The sequence below is a fragment of the Mustela erminea genome, chromosome 9 (assembly GCF_009829155.1).
Source record: "Mustela erminea isolate mMusErm1 chromosome 9, mMusErm1.Pri, whole genome shotgun sequence".
NCBI lineage: Eukaryota > Metazoa > Chordata > Mammalia > Carnivora > Mustelidae > Mustela > Mustela erminea.
This window is the reverse complement of record NC_045622.1, coordinates 109,224,068-109,248,895: the sequence shown is the minus strand read 5'-3', so window position 1 is coordinate 109,248,895 and position 24,828 is coordinate 109,224,068. Positions and strand designations below refer to the sequence as shown.

General features: G+C 60.3%; 1 protein-coding gene and 1 long non-coding RNA gene across 4 annotated transcripts; one reads left to right on the top strand and one right to left on the bottom strand.

Annotated features, from left to right (window-relative positions):
* Positions 1-785: 785 nt before the first annotated feature.
* ALDH3B1 (aldehyde dehydrogenase 3 family member B1) lies at positions 786-17,302 on the bottom strand. Of its 3 annotated transcripts, none has more exons than XM_032357675.1 (10): positions 17,141-17,302; positions 11,156-11,318; positions 9,026-9,136; positions 8,786-8,906; positions 8,412-8,497; positions 7,865-7,946; positions 5,092-5,478; positions 4,562-4,728; positions 1,835-1,934; positions 786-1,357 (listed from the first exon to the last, which is right to left on the bottom strand). In XM_032357675.1, exons 1-10 carry the CDS (start codon positions 17,287-17,289, stop codon positions 1,167-1,169), a joined length of 1,557 nt encoding a protein of 518 aa, XP_032213566.1. In that variant the 5' UTR covers positions 17,290-17,302; the 3' UTR covers positions 786-1,166. The 3 variants fall into 3 exon arrangements, with proteins under 3 accessions (XP_032213566.1, XP_032213567.1, XP_032213568.1); XM_032357676.1 differs by lacking the exon at positions 17,141-17,302 and adding an exon at positions 15,972-16,051; XM_032357677.1 differs by lacking the exon at positions 17,141-17,302 and adding an exon at positions 13,297-13,405.
* LOC116598620 lies at positions 16,141-22,945 on the top strand. Its single transcript, XR_004289118.1, has 3 exons — positions 16,141-16,233; positions 16,575-19,807; positions 21,711-22,945. It is a non-coding gene; the product is annotated as an uncharacterized LOC116598620 (long non-coding RNA).
* The last annotated feature ends 1,883 nt before the right edge of the window (positions 22,946-24,828 follow it).

Here is a 24,828-nt window from a genome sequence, read left to right as displayed (position 1 = left end):
CCTACCTGGGTGTGTGTGACTCGGGATCCCTGTCCCTCAGCGGCCACCCAACTGTCTCCTCCCAGGGGATCGATCGTGGGGCAGAGGGACCCCGTGGGTGGCAGGCACGGAGAAGGCCCTTGGGGACTCCTGTGTGTTGGTGGTGGGCTGGGGAGGGGGAGGCGTTCTCGCAAGGCTTCTCGGATGGTACGATGTCCCAGCTGACTCCGAGGAGTAGGGCCGGCCAAGGGCAGGGCAGGCATGCGGGGCGTGCGTGCAGAGGTCCTCTGGAGAAGGACGACAGGGACCCAGCGCTGTGGAGGAGTCCCCCAAGGATTCATGTGGGTCCTGACTTCCGGGCCACAGGGAGCCACTGAGGGGCTCAGGCTGGGCGGCGGGGTGGCATGGCCGGGGTGAGCTTTGGGAAGATCAGGGAGTGCCCTGAGCTCAGGCCTGTGGGGAAAGGAGAGGTGACAGATGGCCCTGGTCATGGCGGCCAGGTCTGTGGATTGCAAGTTCTGCAGCTTTATAGCACCATCAGGACTTGCTCAGAGGTGGGACTTGGGAGGCGAGAAGGGATGTTGAGCCGGGGGCCCCAGGGCTTTGGTTTGGTGGCTGAGTGGGTAAGGGATGATTCCATGGCATCAGGGCCCAGGAGGATGAGCAGGAGAGGGTGACTCTGGTGTGGGACGTGGTAAGGGGAAGGCACCCAGGGCCAGCCACTGGGGGGACAGGAAGGTGCTCAGAACTCCCAAGAAGGCCTGAGGGGAGAAAGACTGACACCGCCCAAAGGAGGAGACAGGAGCTTGGGATGAATGACTCATTTATTATTAAACTCCAAAATGTAATCCCCACAGTGATGTCCGGAGGTGCTGGTTGTGAAGGGGGGTGGCTCAGAAGTGTCCACACCTGCCGGCCTCCCCCAGGACTCAGGTGGCTAGTGTGGGTACCGGGGGCAGGTTACCGCATAGTCTTCCAGGCTCCCTCGCCTTGGTCCGTCCTAGTTGGGGTCAGCTGAGGGAAGCTGGAAGGCAGCAGGCTGAGGGCTCCCAGAGAGAAGCCCCAGGAGGGAGCAGGGCATGCCCTGGTCTGGGCTGTGGTCTTTTCCCCCCTGGGTGTGTGCGCCAGGCCACATCTGCCCTAGCCGCAGGCGGCAGGGGCAGCAGACTCACAGGTGTGAGCCGGGCTCAGAGCAGGGTACAGCTGCAGCTGCGACCCTCCATGGCCACCAGCAGCATCCTCAAGTTGCGAGGCGAGTAGGGCGGGTAGCGGATGGAGTAGATCTTCTCCAGCCCGGGGTGGCGCAGCAGACAGGCGCGGTGGTGGGAGAAGGTGTCGAAGGAGAACTTGCCATGGTAGCTGCCCATCCCACTGGCACCTGCAGGGCGACATGGGACACGCCAGTCAGCCCCGCAGCGGCCAGCGGGAGGCTGTCAGACACACCTGGGCTCTGCCGGTCGGTCACACGCAGTAGGACCTTGGTTTCCCCATCTGCGAAATGGGCCGTCTGTGTGATATGGGGTAGCCATGACCCTCTCTGATCCCACCGCTTCTTCAGTGGCATGGGAGAGCCAGAGATGGGCACCTGCCCACACTAGGCACCCAAGCCACTGTCCAGAGGGCCTGGCAAATTGTCCGGGGGTGGGGGTGGACTGAGTGCGGACGCCGGGTCTGTGTGGGCCTCCAGGACCAGGCACCACTGCTGGCCCCCATACCAGAACCCCAAATGGTGTCCTTATGGGTCCCCATCCATATGTACATGCAGGGGCAGGTCTGGAAGGTTTTTGCAGGATGGAGGCAGGGGTGCCCTCAGTCCAGTAACGGTGAGAGAAGGCGGGGCTCTGCCAGCACTTACCCACTCCTCCGAAAGGCAAGCTGGCGAGGGTCATGTGCATGAAACCATCATTCCCGCAGAAGCCCCCGCTGCTGGTCTGGGCTAGTACTCGCTTGACCACCTGGTAGGGAGGGGAACAGCCATGAGGCCCTGTGGCGGGGCAGCCAGAGGCCAGCCCGCAGGACCCCGCAGGGTGGAAGAGTCTGGCCACCCTGGGAATGTCACAGGTGGGGGGGTGTGGTTGTGTCGAAGCCTGCCCCCGAGTCCCCAAGTCTGGACATGTTTCCGGTGCAGCTGCTCGAGCGTGGCCCTTGCAAGAGGGCTGGTGACACAGACGCAGGGCCAAGAGGGAGGCAGGAAGCTCAGCGGTCCCCTGGGGACCTGGAGAGTTCAAGGTGAAATGCCAGGTAGTCAGGGAAGCGTCCCAAGGGAGGGACGTGATGCCACTGCTGCGTCTCAGGGGAAGGGGTCCCCCCAGGCAGAGTGAAGGGCAGGTGCAGAGACCCAGGGGCTGGGCTGTGCAGTGTGCAGCACAGGGAGGACCTTGAGATGGGGTGATGAAGCCAGGTGTGCATTTTAGGAACATGAACGTGGCCCTTGCTTTACTTAAAGAAGCCCCTTTCTCTCTCTCTCTCTCTTTTTTTTTTTTTTTTTTTTAGATTTTATTTATTTATTTGACAGAGGCACTGAGAGAACACAAGCAGGGGGAGTGGGAGAGGGAGGAGCAGGAGCCCAATGCGGGGCTCGATCCCAGGACCCCGGGATCATGACCTGAGCTGAAGGCATACGCTTAAGGACTGAGCCACTCAGGTGCCCCAAGAAGCCTTTTTTCTCTTTAACCTATAGGTTTTTTGGAAGAATGAGGGGGAAATGATCAGTAAACACTATAGTCATTGCCAGAAAACTCGGCTATATTTAGTTATGACATGTGATCCTGAGCTAACGGCTGGTCTGCGTGGTGAGAGGGAACCGCCCCATCACAGGGCTCAGAAATCACGTGGAGGTGAGTAATAATTGTGACACAAGAGGGAGCAGGGTTGTCACCGTGTTGGGGGCGGCCATGGGTCCCCGGGGCCAGTCAGTGCTGGGCATTGAGAAAATTGACCCCTTTCCAAAAAACGCGGGTTGTCAATTTTCTGAAGTTACTATTATCCAGATAGAGCAAGGCTCCTTGGAGGAATGACTGACTCGGGCTGGGCAAGGGAAACACGGGATGAGCCGAAGCAGCTCGTGAACCCTGAAAGGAAGGAAGTGGTTGGAAAACAAAAGGATGGGGGGGGGGAGCCACACTGAAGGACACAGCAGCTCCCAGTGCCCGAAGAGGGACATCCTGAGCAAGGACACAAGGCAGTGTTGCATTGTGACCTGGAGAATGAAACAGGTGTACGGGAGTCCCTGCTGATAGAAATGATTCAAGAGCCAAATCGTTCTTACTGATTCTAGGGGATGGAAGTAGGTGTCCGCCTTCAGCAGGTGGCGCTCAATCCCATGGAAGGGGGGCTCGACTTCGAGACTTGCTCTCAAGAGGTCGGTCTCTTGGTGGAGACCCCTGGCAGCCGAGACCTTGGCCTCACCAGTGATGTGTGGATCCCTATCCCTGATAGGAGCTCGGAGGCCAGCCCTCGCCTCCGTGGTAATCTTTTATGAGATAAACTCCAGACCACCGAGGTTGGGGACATGCTGCAAGGGACCTGGTTAGCGCCTCTCAAGCTGAGTGGTGGTGACAGACAAGAGGACCAGCAACTAAGGCAATGTAGGGCTTTCGCTGGGCTCTTTGGGCTGAAAGAAAATTGTGAAGCTCAAATCGAATTTGGAGTGTTGTTAACAGTAACCGACCAAGCACCATCTCTTCGTTTTGTTGAACACAAGGGCCCTTAAATGGGGGAAACTGGTAGCGGGTTATATTGGGACTCCCTGGACTCTCTCTGTCTTCTGTAAAGTAAAAAATTATTCCAAAATAAAGAGTTTACTGAAAACATACTGCGTGGGCACCTGCGTGGCTCAGTCGGTTAAGCGTCTGCCTTTGGTTCAGATCATGATCCCAGGGTCCTGGGATTGAGCCCTGCATCGGGGCTCCTGCTGAGCAGGGAGCCTGCTTCTCCCTCTCCCTCTGCCCCTCCCCCTTGTTCATGCTCTCTCTCTTCAAATAAATAAATAAAATCTTAAAAAAGGAAAAAACCCACACTGTCCAATCTGCGAGGGATCTCCTTAAGAGCTGTGTGAGAGAGGAAGGTGTGCCCTGAGCTGTAGACGCCTGCCCTTTGCCCTTGAGGCTCCCAGGATGCCCCCAGGGGCTGAGCAGGGCAGGGGGCTGGGGTTCACTGTCCCTCCTGCATGTTCTGGTCCTTCATTCTCCCCTAGTCATTCCACGCCATTCCGTGTGTGCCCAGCACTGGAAGGGGACATTTGACAGCCAGCAGAGATGATGAGGAAGACAGAGCGGGGTGCTGATGGAGCCGCGGACATGAACCCTGGAGACTGTTGCTTAGGTTGGGGGGCAGAAAGGACAGTGGTAGAAAGGTAGAAAGGACAGTGACAGAACCAAGAGTGCCCCATCCTAGAATTTCTGTGACTCTCCAGAGAAGCAGGACACCCAACCCTCCCTCCAGGCCCCTTGGTCCACTCCAATCCTGGAGCCATCTCCCCTTCTGCTGTCACCAGTCCGCCATCCACTGCTGGCCCCTGACCCCATCTCTGTCCAGCCCCCCCTGCCTGGGCCCCCCACCCAGGGCCCCCTGGGTCCCCCACCTGGTTGCTGTTGGAGAAGGCATACAGGGCCAGGGGCTTTTCCCGACGGTTGATGAAGTCGATGGCCTCGTCCAGGCTCCTCACGTTCATGATGGGCAGGATGGGGCCGAAGATCTCCTCCTGCATCACCGGCTCCGTCTCCTGCACGTCCACCAGCACCGTGGGGGCTGCGGGCACGAGGGACCCCTCAGCGCAGGGGCGGGACGGGGGTGGGGGTGGGCCACGGGCGGGCCTCAGGGACCTTCCGGGGAAGAGAGCGTCCCCGCGGCCCCCAGGAAGGACGGCGAGGGGTTGTCCAGCCCGGGCGGGGGCCGAGGTGGAGCAGAGGTGGGGGAGGCAGGAGTCCAGGCTGGGCTAGATCGCGGGGCCCTGGGAGCCTCGAGGCGGGGCGGGGCGACGAGGGGTCGGGGCGGGGCTACTGGGTGTCGAGGGCGGGGCCCGGACTCGCGGCCCAGGCTCGAGGCCCACGCGCGACCCGCGTCCTGGGAGGGCCTCCGCCCGGCGACCGCGCGGCGACAGGACGCGCTCACCGATGTAGCGCTCGCTCTCGTCGCTCTGGCCGCCGATGGCCACGCGGCCGCAGCCCAGCAGGCCCCGGAGCCGCTGGAAGTGCTTGTCGCTGATGATGCGGCCCAGGCTCGGGCAGCTCTGGGGGTCGTCGCCGTAGAAGCGGGTGATGGCGCTCTGCAGGGCGGGCAGCAGCCGCTCCTGCGTGTCCGGGCTGCACAGGACGTAGTCGGGGGCCACGCAGGTCTGGCCGCTGTTGAAGTAGCGGAAAAAGGCCACGCGGTTGGCCACGGTCTGGGGGTCGCAGTCGTCGTCCACGTAGCAGGGGTTCTTGCCCCCCAGCTCCAGCGTGACGGGCGTCAGGTGCTTGGCGGCGGCGGCCATGACGATCCTGCCCACACGGGGGCTCCCTGGGCAGTGGAAAGAAACCAGGGTGACCCTCAGTCACCTCAGCCAGGTGAGACGGCCTCCGCTTGTGGGCTGGGACCCCTGGCGGGGGAGTTCACGCCCTGGCCTGACCTCCCTGGAGAGGTGGTGGAGTTGGAGGATGCCAGCCCTCCCCTGGCCCTCCCCTGCCGGTGTCTGCACCAGCACCTTGCTTACAGCCTCGGCCAGCCCAGCCACGCGGGATCCATGGAGGGGTCTGCACAGAGCGCAAGCCAGGTCCCTGGCTCCCTCTCTTGACCTGCCTTGTTAGAAATTCAGGAGCCCCTTGCCCTGCTTCTGATCCCGGGCTCCCTCTGCCAGTGATTTTTTTTTTTAATTTTAAAGATTTATTTATTTACTTGACAGAGAGAGACACAGCAAAAAAGGGAACACAGGTGGCGGGGGGCAGAGGGAGAGGGAGAAGCAGACCCCCACTGAGCAGGGAGCCTGATGTGGGGCTTGATCCCAGGACTCTGGGATCATGATCTCAGTGGAAGGCAGATGCTTAACGACTGAGCCAGCCAGGTGCCCCCCCGCCAGTGACTCTTGCCGGCCTGCCACGCTCCATCCCCCCTACCTCTCCAGTCTCCAGAACTGGCAGAGACTGCTCTGGTCCAAAGCCAGAGTCCAGCTCCAAGGGCTGCCGTTTGGGTCTTTCTCTCTGACGTAACCTGGCGGCTACACCACCCTAACCACCCCCCCTTCCCTCTGCTCCCGGCCTTTGGCTGAAGTGGCCACCCGCCCAGCTCCAGGGTCCCACAGTCCCCTCCATCCCACCTCCCCCTCACCGAAAGTTCCCTGTATCCAAGATGTCCCTGCCCATGCCTGGCCCAGGGTCCTGTGCTGCCATTTTTTGCTGGGATGGCCCTCTCCGGCCACCACCTGGGAGTCTGATGTCCCTGCTCTAGCCTGGCCCAGCTTCCCTGCCCTTTCCCCCCGGCCCACCCTGCTCCAGGCCCCCCCCACAGCCCCTCACCTGTCCTCACCTCCCTCAGGGCTTCCTGTCTTTCAGAAACATCTCCTTGTCTATGAGGCTCCCCTTGTCTGTTGAATCCTGTCACGCTTCCCTGCCAGAGTCCCTTCCAAGGGCCCGCTGTTCAATTCTCTGTCCCCTGTCCCCTTGTTACAGCATGAGCTCCGCCGGCAGGGAGGCTCTGTCTCCTCAGCCCTCGCTTTATCGCAAGGCTAGGACGGCGTCTGGACAGGGCATGTTCCCTCAGAAAACAGCGAGCAAGTGAATGGATGCTTCGCCTGGCCACGGGCTGTGACAAAGCCTTCCACAAGTTCACATACCCTCAAGACAGATCTGTGACTGTCGTCAGACAAGGACAGTCCTGCAGGAGTCAGGGGCTCATGGCAGACTAGGTCCTGGTCAGTCTCCCAGCCTCTGCGCAGGCTGCCCAGGTTCCTGGCCCGAGTCAAAGGCCCAAAGCCCGCCGAGCTGCCAGGTGCGATGGTGGAAGGCGGACCACCCCCTCCCCGTGTCCCCCCCACCCCAGCCACCAGGAATCTACAGGACCAGCTGAGGACTCCGCCCCCTGCTTCTGTAGCAGGCTCCCTGGCCGCCAAGGTGGGGGCCCGTGGGCCCTGTCCTGGGCTTGTGGCCGGGTTTGTGGGGAGAAAGGCAGAGACCACACTCCCCCTGCTCTGGCATGGACAAGGTGTACAGGCACGAGGCCAGTGAGCAGGAGGCCTCCGAAGCGGCTCTCCGCCCCGTCTGCTTTCTCTCTCCTCCAGAACCTCGGCCAGGGAACACGGCTCCCTGCCTCTCCGGCTCTGTGACCCTTATAGGACCCCCCCAACACACCCCGATCCTGTCACCTGAAGCCAGGTGGTGTCTGGGCCTCATGGGCACGTGCCAGGGAGATGGCAGAGCACCGCAGAGAACGATTCTCACTGAGGGCCTGGGAGGAAAATCCAGCCTCCCCAATCCCGGTCCCCGAAGTGACCCCAGCTGGGTGCCAGGGCTCGTCATTACCTTGTCCTCCAAAGCCTCATCTGCCCAGCCCGCCACAGGGCCCTGGGTCAGTAGGGTCATGTATAAGGTCTTGAGACCAGTGGGTGGTATATAAGGTCTCCAGGGGGGAGCCTGTCACAGTGGGAGCTCAGCACGGGCAGAGGCTGTCATGAGACCGTGACCAGGGAAGGGGCCTGGAGGGTCCCAGGGGCCAGGGCTGCTCCCCAGCCTGCTCAAGGAGCACAGAGCAAGCTTGTCCTGGAGCCAGCCTGCTTCCTTCCTGGCTGTCTGTGCGCATGGGTCCCTTGGCCTCTCCCAGGGTTGGGGACAAGCACCCTGAGGGGGTGGCTGCGCTCGACCATCCCGATGCGGAGCCCCCCAAGCCCTGCACGCCGCGGGCACCCTGGCCTCACCCGTGAAGAAGATGTAGTCGAACTTGTGCTCCAGCAGCTGCCCGGTCTCCTGGGGCCCTCCCAGCACCACGGCAAAGCAGCTCTGCAAGGCGGGGTGGCAGACGGCTCCCTCTGGGACCCCAGCCTGGGGAACGCAGGGGGCTACCTCCCTGTGTGCCCACCCCCCTTGCTGGGCCTGACCCACAGATTCCAGGGACCTAGATGGGCCAGATGGGAGCAGGGAGCTGCCCGGTGTCCCCCGCAGTCCCAGCCTGGAAGGTGTGAGGTTAGGGCCCGGCTGGGGTTGAGGGGTGCACAGGCAGCAGGCAGGGTGGGGGTGTGGTCAGGGCTGCCCAGAAGACAGGCTCTGGCAGGCTCCAGAAGACAGATGGCAGGTTCCGGGGCCACGGTCCCGAGAACGCACTGGCTCTCTGTTTCACTCGATGGCAGCAAAGAGGGCAGCGACCCAGCCATGGCTGCACACCCCAAAGGAGGCAGGACTGAGGCTGGAACTCAGGTCCTGCGGAACCCCAGTGCAGCTGCTGGGCCCACTCCATGCCCGGCTCACCTGGTCCAGGTATCGGGGCAGGACCTCAGCCAGGACCTTCTCTGTGCTCCGGCTGAACTCCGAAGGCTTCAGCACCACGCAGTTCCCTGCGGGGCAGGGCAGGGGCAGCGCTGGGAGAGGGCCGGCCTCTCCCGCCTCCGCTCAGCCCTTGCCCCTGGTGCCCGGCCTCGCTCTGCTCTCAGGAGAAGCATGAGGCTGAGAGGTGACTGACGGGCCGAGGCCCCACCACCCCAGGATGCTGGGCCAGGCGGGAACCGGCTTTTCTTAGCCCCTCGTGGCCAGCTCCCCGCTCACAGGCTCTGTGGGCCACCGGGGGGCCTGAGGGTGGGGACAGCGGGGACAGTGGGCAGCGGGAAGGGCCAAACTGCTCTTACCTGCAGCGATGGCACCCACCAGGGGCACCAGGGTCAGGTTCACCGGGTAGTTCCAGGGGGCGATGATGAGCACCAGGCCGAAGGGCTCCTTCCGGATGAAGGCCGAGTCCAGCTGCGTGGCCTGGGCCCCAGGGCCAGGGCGGTGGTGAGTGGTGGGGCCTTGAGACTCCCAGGCCCTCTGTGCCACCCTCCAGCGGGCGAGGCTGTCCGTGTGCCCTCTCCCCCCCCGGGCCAGCTCACCAGATTCTTGGGCACTTTCTCATCCTTCCTCCAGGACCTCAGATTCCTGAGGGCCAAGTCAATCTCGCTCTCGCTGATTCTGATCTCAGACACCTCTGCCTCGAAGGTTGACTGCAGGGGAGAGACAGCGGCAGGGTTCGGGCTGGGGGACCCCAGTCGGCTCCTTCATTCACGCACTCCGTGTTCACTGAGGGCTTCCAGCCCTCGGGAGTCCCTCCTGTGCCAGGAATGCAGCAGGGTGAGACAGCACTGGGCCCAGAGAGCCTGCCCCGCAGAGCGGACGTCGGAGGGGGACAGCCGCTGTGACACGGAGAACACCGATGTGACCAGGGCCATGGGAGTGAAACAGGGGACAGGGAACAGAGACTGCTGGAGTGTGTGGTGTGCGCGCATTGTGTGTGTGTGTGTGTGCGTGTGCGTGTGCGTGTGTGTGTGTGTGTGTGTGTTGGGGGCTGTGCACGGGCACGTGCACGGGAGTGCATGGGCATCCGCGAATGCGTGTGTGCGCACCTGTGTGTGTGCTCATGTATGTGTGTGTGTGTGTGTGTGTGTACTCTGCTTTATACAAGATTATCAGTGCCGGCCTTGGTGACCTTTGAGCGGTGAGAACTGGGAGGGGGTGAGCCCGCGGATACGTGGAGACAGAAAATTCCAGGCTCTGAGGTGGGCGCCGGCTTGCTGTGTTCCTAGTTAGCAAGAAGCAGACTGGGTGAGGTGATGGCACCGGGCTGCAGGGGTGAGGACTGTCGAGGAGAGAACCCTGGTTTCATAGGTTCATGGGAAAACAGATGGTTCCCGAAACTGCTGACAAGGAAGCCTGGGCCTCAACTGGCTACAGTCCCGGGGCATCACAGTTAAGGGCAGGTTTGTGGACACTGAGAAAGGGAGCAGGCATCACCAGGAAGCCACATCCTCAAGGTAAGTCCTTGTGGACACACTTTGCTGTCCCCAAGGGATGACCCTGGATGCCCTGAGGCACTAGTCTCAAAGTCCATGACTGCTCTGGGGACAGGGCGGACACTTGGCAGCGTGTCTGTAAGTCGGGAGCTACCCAAGGAAGCTACTGAAGGACCCCGGCTCCGCTGGCCCCGGGGTCTCTATCGTGACTTGGGTGGAACCTGCAGGCCCACTGCAAGGGTGGCACCTCACCCGGCGGCAAAGAGGCATAGGCCTGGCCGTGAGGAGTTCCAGGCGTTGAGGGGCCAGGGGAGCCTGGGGGTGGGTCTGGACACCGTGGCCTTGGTGGCAGGTGCAGAGGACATTTTGTCCAGAGAAGGACCCCCTGGGGCACGAGCAGCCAAGCGGTTGGGCCCTGTCGGCTGAGGCAATGGGAGGTTGTCCAGAAGCAAATGCATTGCTGGGCTGCTACTGAAATTGGGAGGAGCCGAGCCCTCAGGCCTGCAGGTTTGGAGAGGGGCCAATGACGCCCAACCTTCTGAGTGAAACTGAACTCATCTGTGGTGCACGAGGCACTACATGGTGTGACCCGCCTCCCTGGGTCTATCTTTTGTGCATCTCTTCATCTCTCACTCCCCTCCAGGTATGCTGGCCTCTTTGCTGCTCCTCAAGCACAGAGGCCGCCTGCCTCAGGGCCTTTGCACATGCTGTGCCTGCTGCCATTTCCTCCAAAGTTCTCCCTCCCGCAGGTCTCCTCAGAGAAACTGCCCCTGACTCCCACATGTAAAACACCGCCCTGCTCCTGGTTCGCCCTCTTGCCCCTCTCACCCCAGGAGTGTCTCTCCATGGCACTTGAAACCATCCAATATACTATACAATTAGTTCTTTACTGTTGTTTTGTGCCACTCTCCGGAAGGCCAGCTCCCTGGGCACAAGGATTTTGGTTCACTTTCTGTTGTACCCCCTTGGCCTAGAACAGGAGACCCGGAACATGGTAGGTGCTCAGTACGGCGTTGTGGGGCAGATGGTAAATGCGCGGATAGACGCTGCGGAAAAGGCGAAGAGGCTGTGCGGGCACAGGCAAGGGAGTGGGGTTTGCATGGCCTTAGTCCCTGCTCAGGGAGGAAGCTGCGGCCCCCATTCCGCGTGTCCCCGGCCCCCATCCCGCGTGTCCCCGGCCCCCCGCCCCGCCTCCAACCCCCGGCCCCGCCTCCAACCCCCGGCCCCGCCCACCTTGTGCAGGTCCTGCGCCAAGGCCTCCAGCAGAAGCTGCTTGTTTTCCTGCAGGAAGCGGCGGAGGCCCTTGAGCTGCGCCACCCTGAACTCGGCGGGCCTCGTCCGCCCTGTGCTGAAGGCCTCCCGCAGCCGCTGCAGGGTGTCCGCGTAGGGGTCCATCCTGCAGGGAGGGGGCAGCGTGGGCCGGGGCTCCCCACCTTCTCGGGCATCCTCCTCGAGCTCCTGGCTGTACCTCTATGGGCTCACGGACACTCCCACAAGGACTCCCGCGTGACCCCAGAGGGCCGGGGCTGCCCCCTCTACACACGTGTGCACACACACACACACAGACACACACACACACATTCTGATGGACCCCCAATCCCTTCCCCTTGGCCAGTGGGCGGGAGAGCCCTGGACCTTGGGCTGGGGGCAGGAGAGCACGCGGGGGGGGGGGGGTAGGGGGTGGTGCTTGGGAGCAGCTACCCCAGAGCCCCAAAAGGTAGGCAAGCCGGGGAACCTCATTTCTCCCTGCCACACGGAAATGAGCCCCAAGCCATGGCCCCCCTCCCACTCCGGTGCCCCTCATGGAGATGGGGCCGCCCTCATCCCTGCCAGGTCTGTGTGGAGTAACCAGGAAGAGTTCGGTAAGTAGAGGACAGTCCACCAACAGCTACCATCCCCGCCACTGGGGGACAACCCAGACACAGAATACGCTGCGCCTCCTGCCCCTCTCCTGGGGGCACTGCCTAGGGAAGCCAGGCTGGCTGGTGGCAGCAGGGGGTGGGGTGGGGCTGGGGGACCTGGGGGACCTGGGCGGTGGCTTCCACTGTCTCTGCCCCTCTCACCAGCCCCAGTGTTGGAGGAGCTGGAACAGTAGGCGGCAGGGGCTCAGGGGGCCCCCGATGCCTCCATGCTGTCAGCAGCCAGGGCGGGAGGTCCAGGTGGGGTCCCCACATTCCCCCGGGCCGCCGCCTGTTTACTCGAGACTCATCAGAGGAGCAGGGTGACGTACTTGCTTCTTGGCCTGGTGCCAAGGACCCGTGGGGACCCTTTCCTCCTGCCCTCTCTGACTCCCTTCCCTTCAGGTCTCAGCTTGGTGAACCCCTCCTCTAGGCAGCTCGCCCTGATTACTCCTTCACATGGGGAGGGGGTTTCATCCTCTCTCCCGCTGGCCTCTCTTTGCCTCCCTGCCTGAGTTAGGTCTTAGCCTCCTTATCTGTCAGGGAGGGTAACGCTAGCGGCCACCAGCTGACAGGCTGTTTTTCAAAGAGGAGACCACGGTGTCCAGCTCTGAGCCCAGGGCCAGGTGTCAGCATGCCCAAAGCTGCCAGCTGTTGTTAAGTGGCTGCCCCACGGCCCTCAGATTTCTGGAGTGATCCATGGTCTCAAGAGCTGAGCCTGCTCTAGCCAAATAGAATGGCCCGGCCGGAAGGGCACTCTGTGCCGAGAGTCTGGCTGCAGCCCTGGGCATGATGGGGGAGGGGCAGGCTGACCCCACAGGCCTCCTGCTCTGGTCTGGAGAACGAAGCAGTTGCCTGGGGGCACAAGACAGATCCCATGGGACCCAGAGGCAGTGCCAGCGTAGCAGAGAGGGGACATTCTCAGAGCCTTTCTCGGCCCCAGGCTTGCCCCCAGACCCCATGCGCCTCTCGGAGGAAGGGACGCCGGGCAGTGCCAAGGCCCTCCCGGTCTCCAGAGCTGCCATCTGGGCTTGTCACCCGCGGCTCGGCCTCCTTCTGGCCTTATGACCTTGGGCAGGCCACTCATCTCTCTGCCTCAATTTCCTTGTCTGTAAAGTGGGAATAATAACAGCACTTGCCATCGTCCCGACAAACAAATGACATCAGGCCTCCTGATGTCACAGGCTGGAGGTCAGCCGCGGCTGGGGTCACTAAATTCCCAGCCAGCGTTTCTTTCTCTCCACCCGCTGCCACTCCTTGTTTTGTCTCGTGGGCCCCTCCGGACCCCTGCGGATGGGTGTGGAGTACAGACTGCGCCCACCTCATCTGCCCCCCAAGGGCTCTGTGCCTTTTCATAAGCGATGTCTGCAGAACCCACAAAAATGTCAGGCACGTAACTGGAACAGCACACCTCTGGGCGAGGGGAGGGAGGGGAGCTCTGTGGGGGTGCTGGACGGAACATTCCAGCAGCCTCGCCTGGCAACACTGAGGCCGACTCACCCAATATTGTCCCCCACCCACCAACGTTGGTCAATCTGGACAGAGGGATCACGGGATGCCCATTAGGGGATGGGAAGCTGGGTACCGCCCAGGTGTGCCCAGGAGCCCAGGCCACCTCCTGGGGGAGCCTGGGTCTGTGACCTCACAAAGGACACAGATGGGGGGCTTCCTGGATGGGTCTGGGCTGGGGTCTTGGAGCCCACCTCCCCCCTCACCCGACCCCCACCCCTCGGGAACATGTGATATTGTGGAAGTTCATAAGGATGTTGAATGACATTTCCTGTGCCTGCGTGACACATTTGACCCCTACAACAGCCTGCTGAGGGCACCGTCTTCTCCCTCACAAGGAGAGGGACGTCTCGGCACAGAGAGGGCAAGGAGGTGACCCAAGACCACCCCGCTTTTCTACCCTGGAAACCAGGATGCGGAGGAATCTGGAGGAACAGAGGGCTGCCCACCCCCACTCTCCATCCCCCTACATGGCAGCCTGACCCCTGGGGAGAGGGACGCCTCAGGGGGCTGGCCTGAACTGCAGATGCAGGGACAGGGAGCAGGGGCACGCGGCTGGACTTGGGCACCGCCCTTGAGGGTGAGAAGACGCACTGGTTGCACCCCGCTCTCTGCCTCTGACTCCCCATTACTCCCACTAGTCCCTGCCTTGCTTACCCTTGGGACCTCCTCTGGCTGACTGCCAAGGTCCCAGCGGCTGGTGGGCCCCAGGGTCCGCCGCCCACTAAGGGGCCCGGCTTCAGCCACCTGCCGTGCTGCATGTGTTCTTGACCTGCGGCTCCTGGGGCCAGTGGGTGGGGTAGGAGGGGCCAAGACAGCAGATGATGACAAGGGCCAGGCCTGTTTCCCTTGGCTTGGAGGCTGGGGGAGGACGAGCCACATCCCCTTAAGGCCTTGGCCCAGGGACTCCTCTAGCTATCACGATGAGCAGGCACTGACCGCACGTGCCGACCTCGGTCAGCCTGACGTGGGTGTCCGCACGGCGCCCCTGGGGGAAGCTGAGGCCCAGACAGATTGCATGGCGTCAGGGAGGGGGTGAGTCATCTGGGCACGCAGGTCTGCTGGCTCCAAAGCATCACTGGGACTCTACTGTCCCACCTCCCGCCCTACGAGGTGGCCCGTCCTGTGATGTGCTCTCCATGGAGCGGCCCCCCCTGCTCCCCAACCAGCCTCTGTCATTCTCACTGCCTCTACGTCCTGAGCTGTCCTGGAAGCCTCCTAATGGAACCCCCCCTCCTTCTTAAAGTAGGCTCCATACCCAGTGTGGAGCCCAGCACGGGGCTTGAACTCACAGCCCTGAGATCGGAACAGGAGCTGAGATCAAGGGTTAGATGCTCAATGGACTGAGACCCCAAGAGCCTCCCTAAGAACACCCCTTCGGTATGGCGTCGGGGCCCGGAGGTCTGGGCTCGAATCCCGGCAGCCTGTTTGTGAGCTAGGAGCCCCTGAGCGGGTTGCTTGGCTCCCATGCAGCTCGCCTGCCCCATCCGAGAAACGGGGATGGTACATAGCTGCCCCAGGGCGCTGTTGGGAGAATTCAGGCACGCAGTGTTGTGTGCGAGGCCGAGCCCTGCGAGTGCTCGGTGACCATGGCTCTGAACGAGCGTGACTCAGACAGACTGTGAAGGACAGCTGTGCCAAGGGGGCTCCAGGGAGGAGACCCCGGGGAAGAGCCCAAGGAGAGACCTTGGCCCAGTGTGGGCACGAGGGAGGAAAAGACATCAACCTGAGAGCCACGTAGGGGTGAGAGAGATAAACAACTTGGGGCTCTTAGGGTCTGGGGGGGGGCCTCGATCAGGCTGCCAGAGTGGAGGTCACAGTGCCAGCCTTGATGACCCCACAGTCCTGCTACCCCAGGGTCTCCAATCTGATCTCCCCTTGGAGCCTGAACCTGGCTTTTCATGGGCTCTCCAGAAGCTCTGGCAGAGTCCCCTCCCTACAATGGGGGCTGGGGGAACTGGAGATCAACCCTTGGCCTGTGGGAGGAGCCAACCCCACCCCAGAGAGTTCCCCGGAGAGTTCCCCTGTTGCCCTGAGACCTTCTGATGATCAACCCCTCCTCCAGGCAGGGCAGAGTCTGGCTCATCCCTCTTTCCTGGATCCTGGCAGAGCCCGCTCCCAAGAACGGGATGTGCCATAGTTAGTGGGTACTCTGGCCCCAGCACCGAGCTCGCGTAGCAGCAGCGCCCAGAAACTCTGTGTTGCCAGATGGATGCTTGCCCCGCCCCCATCCCCTGCCCCCTTCCCCCACCAGGGATGGGGGTGTATTCCCTCCTGGGGCAGCCAGGTCCAGAGCTGCGGCCCTCAGCCCTAGAAAAGATGTGCTGTGACCCCAATGAGAGAGGACAATGAGAGACAAAACAAGGATGGCTGCCGGCCACCAGCCTCAAAGCCCCAGAGCCTCTCCTTAGCCCCTCCCTCTCCAGCTCTTGGGTCTGAGCAGAGGAAGTTCCTTCCCCCTTCCCCTTTCTCCCCAGGCAGGCAGAGGAGCTCCTGGAAGACAAAGCCAGCCTGTGTGTGTGGCCTCCAGTGGCCAGGCCTGCCCAGGCAGCCCCCAGCCTGGTGTCCCCAAGCAAGCCCACCAGCCTGGTCCCGGGCCCTGGCTGCTGGGGACTCATCCCCGCCTCCCTGGGACAGCATACCTGAGACCCTGCCAAGCTGCCCTTCCTCCTGGCCGTCCCCGCTCTGCCCCAATGCCCGGTCGTTATGAAATGTCCGAGGCTGGGCGGGCCGCTAGGGCGGGGCTGCCCTGGCCTCGTGCCTGACCTTGGCTCTGGGCCGGCTGGAAGCTGCCGGCAGAGATTTCATTACCTCTCTCTCAGGGGCCTCTGGATCCTCTCCCGGACCACAGAGAAGGAGCCAGGGCCCAGAGAGGGCCAGCCCGATGCCGGGGCCACACAGCAGGTGTTCAGGGAGCTCTGAGCTGAGGGATCTAGCCCAAGGTCTCACCAGACCCAGGCCCAGCTTGGAGGAGGACAGCCCGGGGCTGTGGGCCTGGGAATTACGACGTGGGGTGGCGTCCAATTGCCTGGAGTAGCAGGGAAGCCCTGCCCCGACACCACCGCCCTCCCACCCCCCACGCCCCTGGGAGCCTTGGTTTTCCAGGTGCAAAATGAAGAGAAGGGATCCAGAGAGGGCGGGAGCCCGGAAAGACAGTGTCAGGGCGCAGCCCGCGGACCCCTCCGTTCCCGAGCTCTCCCACAGCTATGTCCATCGATGCCACCTTACCTGGGACCCCCTCTCAGAACAGGTCAACCTGCGCCCTGCCATTTCACCAGGAGAAAACAGGAACCCCAGAGAGGCGACCGGACTTGACCCCACAGGGCACGGACGGCGGGGCTGGGACACACACTGGAAGCTGGTGGCTCTGGGGCGGAGGGGCCGCGACCGACCGTCCCGAGAGGTCCCCGCCCACCTCTGAAGGTAGCGTTCCACCCTCTGCCCTCTAGGACAGCTGTCATGGTACGTGTCCCCACGGTGGTTCCTGTGGGCTTGCTCCTCTGGGGCCTGAGCTGTGCCAAGGGGGCCTTCCTCTGTCTTAGCAGGGCCCCCGCCCCACGCACACCTGCGCCACAAAGGGGGCTGGTTCCCGAGCAGCCGCTGGTGTCAGACAGGCAGGTGATCAGGTTACAGGTGCGGGGCAGAGCATCCTTTGTGCCCTCGTCCTGTGCCTGCCACCCTGGGCCCGCCACTACCCCTCTGTCTTGGTGCCCCGGGTGTCTGCCTGGTATCCTGGCCTGGGGCCTCTGGGCCACCCCGGCACCTGGGAGATGCTTCTCGCCACCCCGGCCCTCCCGCGGCCCCTGCCTACCTGAGGGGCAGGAGAGGTCTCCTGGCCCACACCTGCTCGGGCTCCCCTGGAGGCTTCAGCCCTCTGGGACAGGGGGAAGGGGCTGCAGAGGCCCCCGTCCTCCCCGTGGGATGGAGCCCCCAGCCGCTGCCTGTCACGTGGTTCAGCATGTGACAGCCGTGCCCTGCTGTCTGGAGCTGAGCCAGGCGAAGGCAGTGGCGGAGCGGGCGCCAGGCGGGGCTGGGCGGGGGCCGAGCCTGACAGCGCTTAGCCGGGACCCAGGCCCAGAGAGGGGCAGCCACTGGTCTAAGGCTACACAGCCAATCAGGGGCTCACCTAGGGAGGCACTGGTGGGGAGACGGGTGTTGGAAGATCCTGAAGGGATGCTTCTGGGCCAAGGATCGCCTTGCAGGGACCCCCAGCCCCCTGCCCTGTGAACTTGCCATGAATTTCGGAACAGCCTTCGACTTCTTCAAAGAGGCCTGGCCTCCTGGCACAGGCGTGCTCCCCTGGCCTGGCAGTGAAGCTCCCCTGGTCTGAGGGGGCATAGCTCTTTGGGGAGGAATAGGTGCCCTCCCCCTTCTCTGGGTTGGAGGCCTCTATTGATCCTCGAAGGTTCTGGGGGCTCAGTGCAGTCTGGAGGTCATGTCCCTGTTGTGGAGAGCCGAAGATCCATGGGGAGAGGTCCGTGTGGGACCCCACCAGGAGGCACCCTTCGAGCCAGCTCTGATGGGTGACAGGCTCTGCTGAGGACCCCGGTCGCCCATGTGGGGTGTGTAGACGTCGGGAGAGGGGACACAGCGGCCTCGCACCCCCACATTTGCCTCAGCCCTGTGCTTTGGCGAGTCCTCTGTGTTTTAGCTTGGAGGCTGGGATGGAATGAACTTCATTATCGTCACCTTCAGCCTCCTCGGCGTGGAGAGGTGGGTAAGGGTGGGCTGGGCCTGGGCCACGGCATCCACGGACGCCTTAACACGCTCATTGGTTCGCCCCCTCACAGACTCGATGACCAGGGGCATCGCGCCACCTTGCCCGCTGACGGACACTCAAACTGTGCTCCTGCGCCCACGTGTTAAGTGGCCTTGAGCAGGCCGTGGCCTCCTCCCCGCCCCACCCCGTCTTCTTCACCTCCCCCCTTGCGGAACAGGGCTGACTCTGGCTGCCTGTGTATTTGGAAACATCTGGTATACAGTAGGTGCTCAGTAAGCAAGGATGCCTTCCTGTCCCTTTCCCGCCCTCCTGAGGGAGTAGCCACTCTGGCCTTGTCCCCAGGACCCTGTCCCCCACCTTCCTTCCTTGTCTCTTGCCTTAGAGGCAAGCCCACCCTGGCTCCTGTCCCTCCCCCACCCCCCAGCCTCCCCTCAGAGACCAGCAGGACCCATTCCAGGTGCAGAGTTAGAGGCCGGGGCGCACTCGGCACACCTTGACGAAGCGCCCACGGTGCTCCAAGCCCGCGCCAGGCACTCGAAGCAAATCCTCACGGAAGTTTGGGACGTTGCTGTTATAGCTTGCGGGAGAGACAACAGGCTCAGAGACGTGCAGTGACCAGGGCAGGCACACACAGGAAGAGGGACAGAGGGGGAGTCTAGCCCAGCCAGGCTCATAGCATTTCCAGGGTGACCTGAGCCCTTGCTTAGGAGCCCACGGGGTCACCGTGACTCCCAGGAGCCTCATCCCGCAGCTGAAAGCAGCAGGCTCCGTTTCTTGGGCATTTGCTCTGCTGGGCACTGGCCGGGTTCTTGGCACGTCTCCGCTTGGGGACCTCCCAACAGCTGGTGGTGACTGTCATCCCCAAGGCTTTTAGTTTTAAAAAATGGCCGAGAGTCAATTCCATGCCAGGGAAGTGGCATTAGGTGAACGAGGAATGGCCCAGGGCGGCCTTCTTTGGGACACAGTATGGGGTCACGCGATTTGCCCCACAGCGTCCCAGGAGATGTTTTGGGGCATCCGAATTTCTGTCTCCTGTTTTCTGTAAGGAACATTCCAGAATGTCATCATGAGAACAAAAAAATCAAACCTAGTAGAGAGAAAAGAATCTGAAAACTGTTGCATGGGGGGTGGTGTGGAATATGTTGGCTCATTCCTGGGGGCTCGGCAGTGAGTGAGAGCGTGAGGCCTGGATGGGGGTGGGAGGGGTGTGCTGGCCGCACTCAGTTCCCTGTCCTGGGAGGCTATGCTGGAGGCCTTTACCCAGGTCCCCCCATGCCCGCCTTAAAGGCAGTCCCAGTCTCAGGGTTCAAGGGAGGAAGTGGGGTCATCAGCCCCCCAGGGGGTCAGAGTGATCCAGGGAAAGCTGGCCCACGATCTGGGCTCTGGGGTCCTGGCAGAGCCATGCCGCTGCCCACAAACGGGCCTCCCTGTCCCTGCCCCTATCCTCTGCCAGCACCTGAATCTAATCAGGGAGCCTCTGGCTTAAGTACCTGGAGCTCTTGTGTCCAGGAGCATTTTCCGACACATCCCAGCCCCGCATCTGGACTGAGCCGGAGGTGGTTTTCCTGCGGGGTGTCTGGGCATATCCGCCGATCTGGGGAGCCCTGGCATGCTGCCACCGCTTCCTCTGGCCTCCCCGTGTGGGAATGCTAACAAGACCCGCATCGCTCATTACTCAGCTTGGGACATTCGTCTGCGCATCCTCTGTGTCTTCACTTTTGGAAAAAAAAGGAAATGATATTATTTTCGCATTTAAAGGTAAATACGTTTCCTTTTTGCTTTTAATAAGGTTAGAATAATACCGTTAAGCATTGGGTGCCATAACGTCAGGTTTTGAACTAAGCTAACCAGGACCTCTCCACAAAAATGTTCTGAAATGAATTCATTTTAAATAAAGCAATTTAAAATTTAAAGTTACTGGGGCGCCTGGGTGGCTCAGTCCGTTGAGCATTTGACTCTTGGCTTTGGCTCTGGTCTTGGTCTCGAGGTCACGGGATGGAGCCCCGTGTTGGGCTCCCCGCTCAGTGCGGAGTCTGCTTGGGAGTCTCTCTCCCTCTCCCTCTGCCCCTCCTGCTCATTCTCTTTCTCTCTCTCAAATAAATAAATCTTTAAAAAATAATAAAATTAAATTGAAAGTCACCAACAGTCCACAGAAAGAGTCCATGTGTACAAGAATTTTTTTTTTAAAGAGAAAGAGAGAAAGTGCCTGTGCCAGCGTCAGTAGGGGGAGGTGTAGAGGGTGGGGAGGTAGGGAGACGGGGCAGAGGGAGAGGGAGAAGCAGATTCCCTACTGAGCAGGGAGCCTGACATTGGGCTCCATCCCAGGACCCCGGGATCATGACCGAGCTGAAGGCAGACGCCCAACCGACTGAACCACTTGGTTCACAAGGACTTTAATTAAGTAACTCTGGGACCCTAAGCTGTACCGTAACCTCTTTTATGGGCCTGAACTGAGACCCAGAGAAAGGCTGCACTCTCATGGGAAGTCAGCATCTAGGACGCTGCTGGGCAAGAACTCGAGTCACGCTGTGGGGGGTTCTGGGACATACAGGTGCTGGTATTTCCCCTACGGAGGGCAGAGCATGGGCTCTCTGGAACAGCATGTCTGTTCCCCGGCCACCTTCTCTTTGCTTTCTGGTTGCTTCTTCAAACATGCTGCTTGATTTCCTCTTGGGGACCTTCTGGTGGGAGATTTAAACAAAACAAAACAAAACAAAACCCAGTAAGTTCTGAGTTGGCCTGAGACAGTGGCTGTTTGGCAAGCCTTGTCCTCCCCATGCCCCGGAGAGCAGAGAAGCCCACCTTAGGGACCTTTACCCTTGGATCAAACACACGCACTCAGGGCATGGGAATGCCTCCTACTGCCTGTGAGCTTCTCCCCCTGCCATGCGGGGCCCCAGCAGACGGCGGGCTCTCCAGCCAGAGCGTCGAGAGGCTGCGTCTCAGAGCCTCCTGGTGCCTTCAGAAGTCACCCATCTTCCCTGTCTCCATTCAGAAGACTTGTGGGCCTGCCCTCTTCCTGATGTCGGGACAGCTAACCCCCTCCCGCCCTGTCGCTCTCCATAAGAGCCATCCGGCCTGGGGCACCTCCTCTTTCTTGCCCCTAAAGGTGTGCTCTGGTGTCCCAGATGTTCTGTTCCTCTGGCCCCTGCCACCCCGTTTTTAGCCAGTGCCCGTCCTACTCCGCTTATTCTCTAGTAGTACGCTCCGTGACGGTGTCATGCTGGGGTTTCCCACACTAATGCCAGAGAAGATCAGGTACCCAGCTCAGGGGACACCCTGGGGGGCTGCTCTAGGGAGAGAGGGCCCTTCCCCAGTTTCTTCCTCCCTGGCTTGTCCTGGGTTCTTGGCCATCAGGGTTGGAGGAGACGTGGCTGTCGGCCAGTCCAGTGCACTTGGCCGAGTCATTTCTTTCCTTAGCGCCTCAAGGGAAAAAGGGTTCTATGGGTCACAGACCCTAGTGTCCACCCAGGCCCCGGGTTTTAGAAGGGGCAAGGGCTCATTCTTGGCAACCTCCTCACTCCCCTGCGGAGGCTCCAGACCCCCCTGCCTCCTACTCCCTGCTCCACTGAACTCAGTCCCTGAGGCCACACCACCCACCTCAGGGAGCCATCTTCCCTCCTCCCAGCCACGTCTCTGGGTCACCCATTGAATTCTGCAGGACTGCATCCTCCTGCGGGCGTCACAGGGCCCGTGTGACCTGCCTCATGACCTCCTGGACCTCTTCATCCCTTCCCACCCTGCACTACCGCCACATCCGGGACTCAGTCATCCCCCAGAACAATGCACCTCGGTTCTCCAACCGCAGCTTCCTGGCCGCCTAGCCTCCCAGCTCCCGCTGCATCCCTGCTGTCCGTCTCTTCCTGCCCCTGACCTTGTACTTCTGGGCACCTCGGGCATGACTCCACCTGTCTGCATCTGCCCCTGGATGTGGTCTGGAGAAAGCTGCCGCCCGAAGTCTCTGCAGATTCGTGCCCTCCACACCCCCAGCCACCCGCCTTCCCAGCAACCCTTCTGAGATGCATATGTGTCACCCATTCACTCACCCACCCACCCACCCACATTTAGGGACCACCTACTAAGTGCTGGCACAGTCCTCTGCATGAGGGGAACGTGGTGAGCATTTGCCAGGGATGGGGGAGGGACGATGGGGGAAGAGACCATTAAATCACAGAAAGCCAGGAGGGAAAGTCAGAGGTGGGGGCTGTACCCGTCATCAGGGTGGCTTCTTATCCTGAGGGTGGGAAGGAAGGAGAAAGGGTCCTCCAACCAGAAGGAGCAACAAGGGCAAAGTGGGGCAAGGGAGGGAAACAGGACATTTTTTTGTATTGAGATGTAATTGACATATGATGTGGTGTAAGTTTCAGGTGTACAATGTACTGATTGGATACATTTATGTTGCAGTGTGATTGCCAGTAATGCTAGCTAACACCTCTGTCACATCCCGGACTTATCATTTCCTCTAGAGGTGGGAATAATGGAGACCTAGATTCTAACCAGACTTACTGTTTATCGTCCGGTTTGGTTGTCTGTAATCCCTGCACCATGTCTTCCAGCTCCGGGACTCATTTATCTTCCAGTTGCTGGTATGTACCCTCGAACAACGCCTCTCCCATGCCCCCGCTCCTGGCCCTGGCAGCCAGCATTTCACTCTGCTTTTTGGAGTCAGTTTTGTTGCTGTCTCTAGATCCCACCTAGAAGATACCATGAATGTGTTTCCCCCTCTGATGTATTTCCTTTAGCCTAATATCTTTGAGGTCCATCCCTGCTGTTGCAAATGGCAGAATTTCCTTTTTCTCCTCATGGCTTAAAGGTAGGTCATTGTAGGGGCACCGGGGTGGCTCAGTGGGTCAAGCCTCTGCCTTCAACTCAGGTCATGATCTCAGGGTCCTGGGATCGAGCCCTGCTTCGGGTTCTCTGCTCAGCGAGGAACCTGATTCCCCCTCCCCCCATCTCTCTGCTTACCTCTCTGCCTACTTGTGATCTCTCTCTCTCTCTCTGTCAAATAAATAAATAAAATCTTTAAATAGGTCATTGTAGATGTGTATACAATATCTCCATTATCCATCTACCCATTGACGGACACTTAGGTTGTTTACATATCTTAACAATCGTAAATTATACTGCAGTGGGGCTCCTGGGTGGCTCAGGTCGTTAGGCATCTGACTCTTGGTTTTGGCTCAAGGCATGATCTCAGGGTCTAGGATGGAGCCGTGTAGGCTCCTCACTCAATGGGAGTCTGCTTGGGATTTTCTCTCTCCCTCTTCCCCTTGGCCCCACTCTCTTACACACACTTTCTCTAATAAATAAGTATAAAATCTTAGGGGTTCCTGGGTGGCTCAGTCGGTTAAGTGGCTGCCTTGGGCTCGGGTCATGATCCCAGGGTCCTGGGATCGAGCCCCACATTGGGTTCCTTGCTCAACAGGGAGACTGCTTCTCCCCTACCTGCCATCCCCCGCCGCTTGTGCACTCTCTCTTTTTCAAATAAATAAATTCAGTCTTAAAAAAAAATAAAATCTTAAAAAAATGCTGCAGTAACATGGGAGTATAGATATATTTTTGATAACCCGCTTTAATTTCCTTTGGATATTCATCCAGGAGTGGGATTGCTAGATCACATGGTAGTTCTATCGTGAGCTTTCTGACGAAACTCTAGACTATTCTCCAAAATGGTCGGACCGGTTTACCTTCCCACCAACAGTGCATAAGGATCCCCCTCTTCTCTATATCCTCACCAACGCTTGTTACTGCCTGTCTTCTTGATTGATAGCCATTTTTACAGGTTTGTTTTTTTTTTAAGATCTTATTTATTTATTTGACAGACAGAGATCACAAGTAGGCAGAGAGGCAGGCAGAGAAAGGAGGAAGCAGGCTCCCTGCTGAGCAGAGAGCCAGATGCAGGCTCCATCCCAGGACCCTGAGATCATGATGGGAGCTGAAGGCAGAGGCTTTAATCCACTGAGCCACCCAGGTGCCCCTATAGGTGCGGTTTTGATTTGCTTTTCTCTGATTGGTGGGTACCCTTTCATGGGTCTGCTGGCCACTGGGATGTCTTCTTTGGAGGAAAAATGACTAGTTGATTCTTCTGCCCTTTTTAAAAGCAGAGTATTCGCTTATTTGTTGTTGTTGAGTTGTATGCATTCTTTTTTTTTTTTTTAAGATTTTATTTACTTATTAATGAGAGACAGAGAGAAAGAGAGAGGCACGGAGAGAGAGAGGCAGAGGAAGAAGCAGGCTCCTCACTTAGCCGGGAGCCCCCTACGGGACTCTGTCCGGGGACCCCAGGCTCATGGCCTGGGCCAAAGCCAGACGGTTAACCATTTGAGCCACCCAGGCGCCCCTGATTCTTCTTCTTCTTCTTCTTCTTTTTAAGACTTTATTTATTTGACAGAGAAAGAAAGAAAGAGATCACAAGTAGGCAGAAAGGCAGGCAGAGAGAGAAGGGGAAGCAGGCTCCCCGCCGAGGAGAGAGCCCAATGTGGGGCTCGATCCCAGAACCCTGAGATCATGCCGAACCTAAAGCAGAGGCTTAACCCACTGAACCACCCAGATGCCTGGGAACCATGTATTTTTAAAAGCTTCAAAGTGTTTCCAGCCAGGGTGATAGCCAGGGCTGGGGAGCCTCAGCTCCTGCAAGACAAGAACGTGGGGGGCTCCCTGCAGCGCAGATCCCGCAGGGCCAACCCAGCGCAGTCCAGCAGCCGCCCCAGCTCAGTCGCCACCGCCCCGGCCAGAGTTCCCTCCGGCAGACGCCAAGCTGAAAGCGGAGGGCGCGGCAG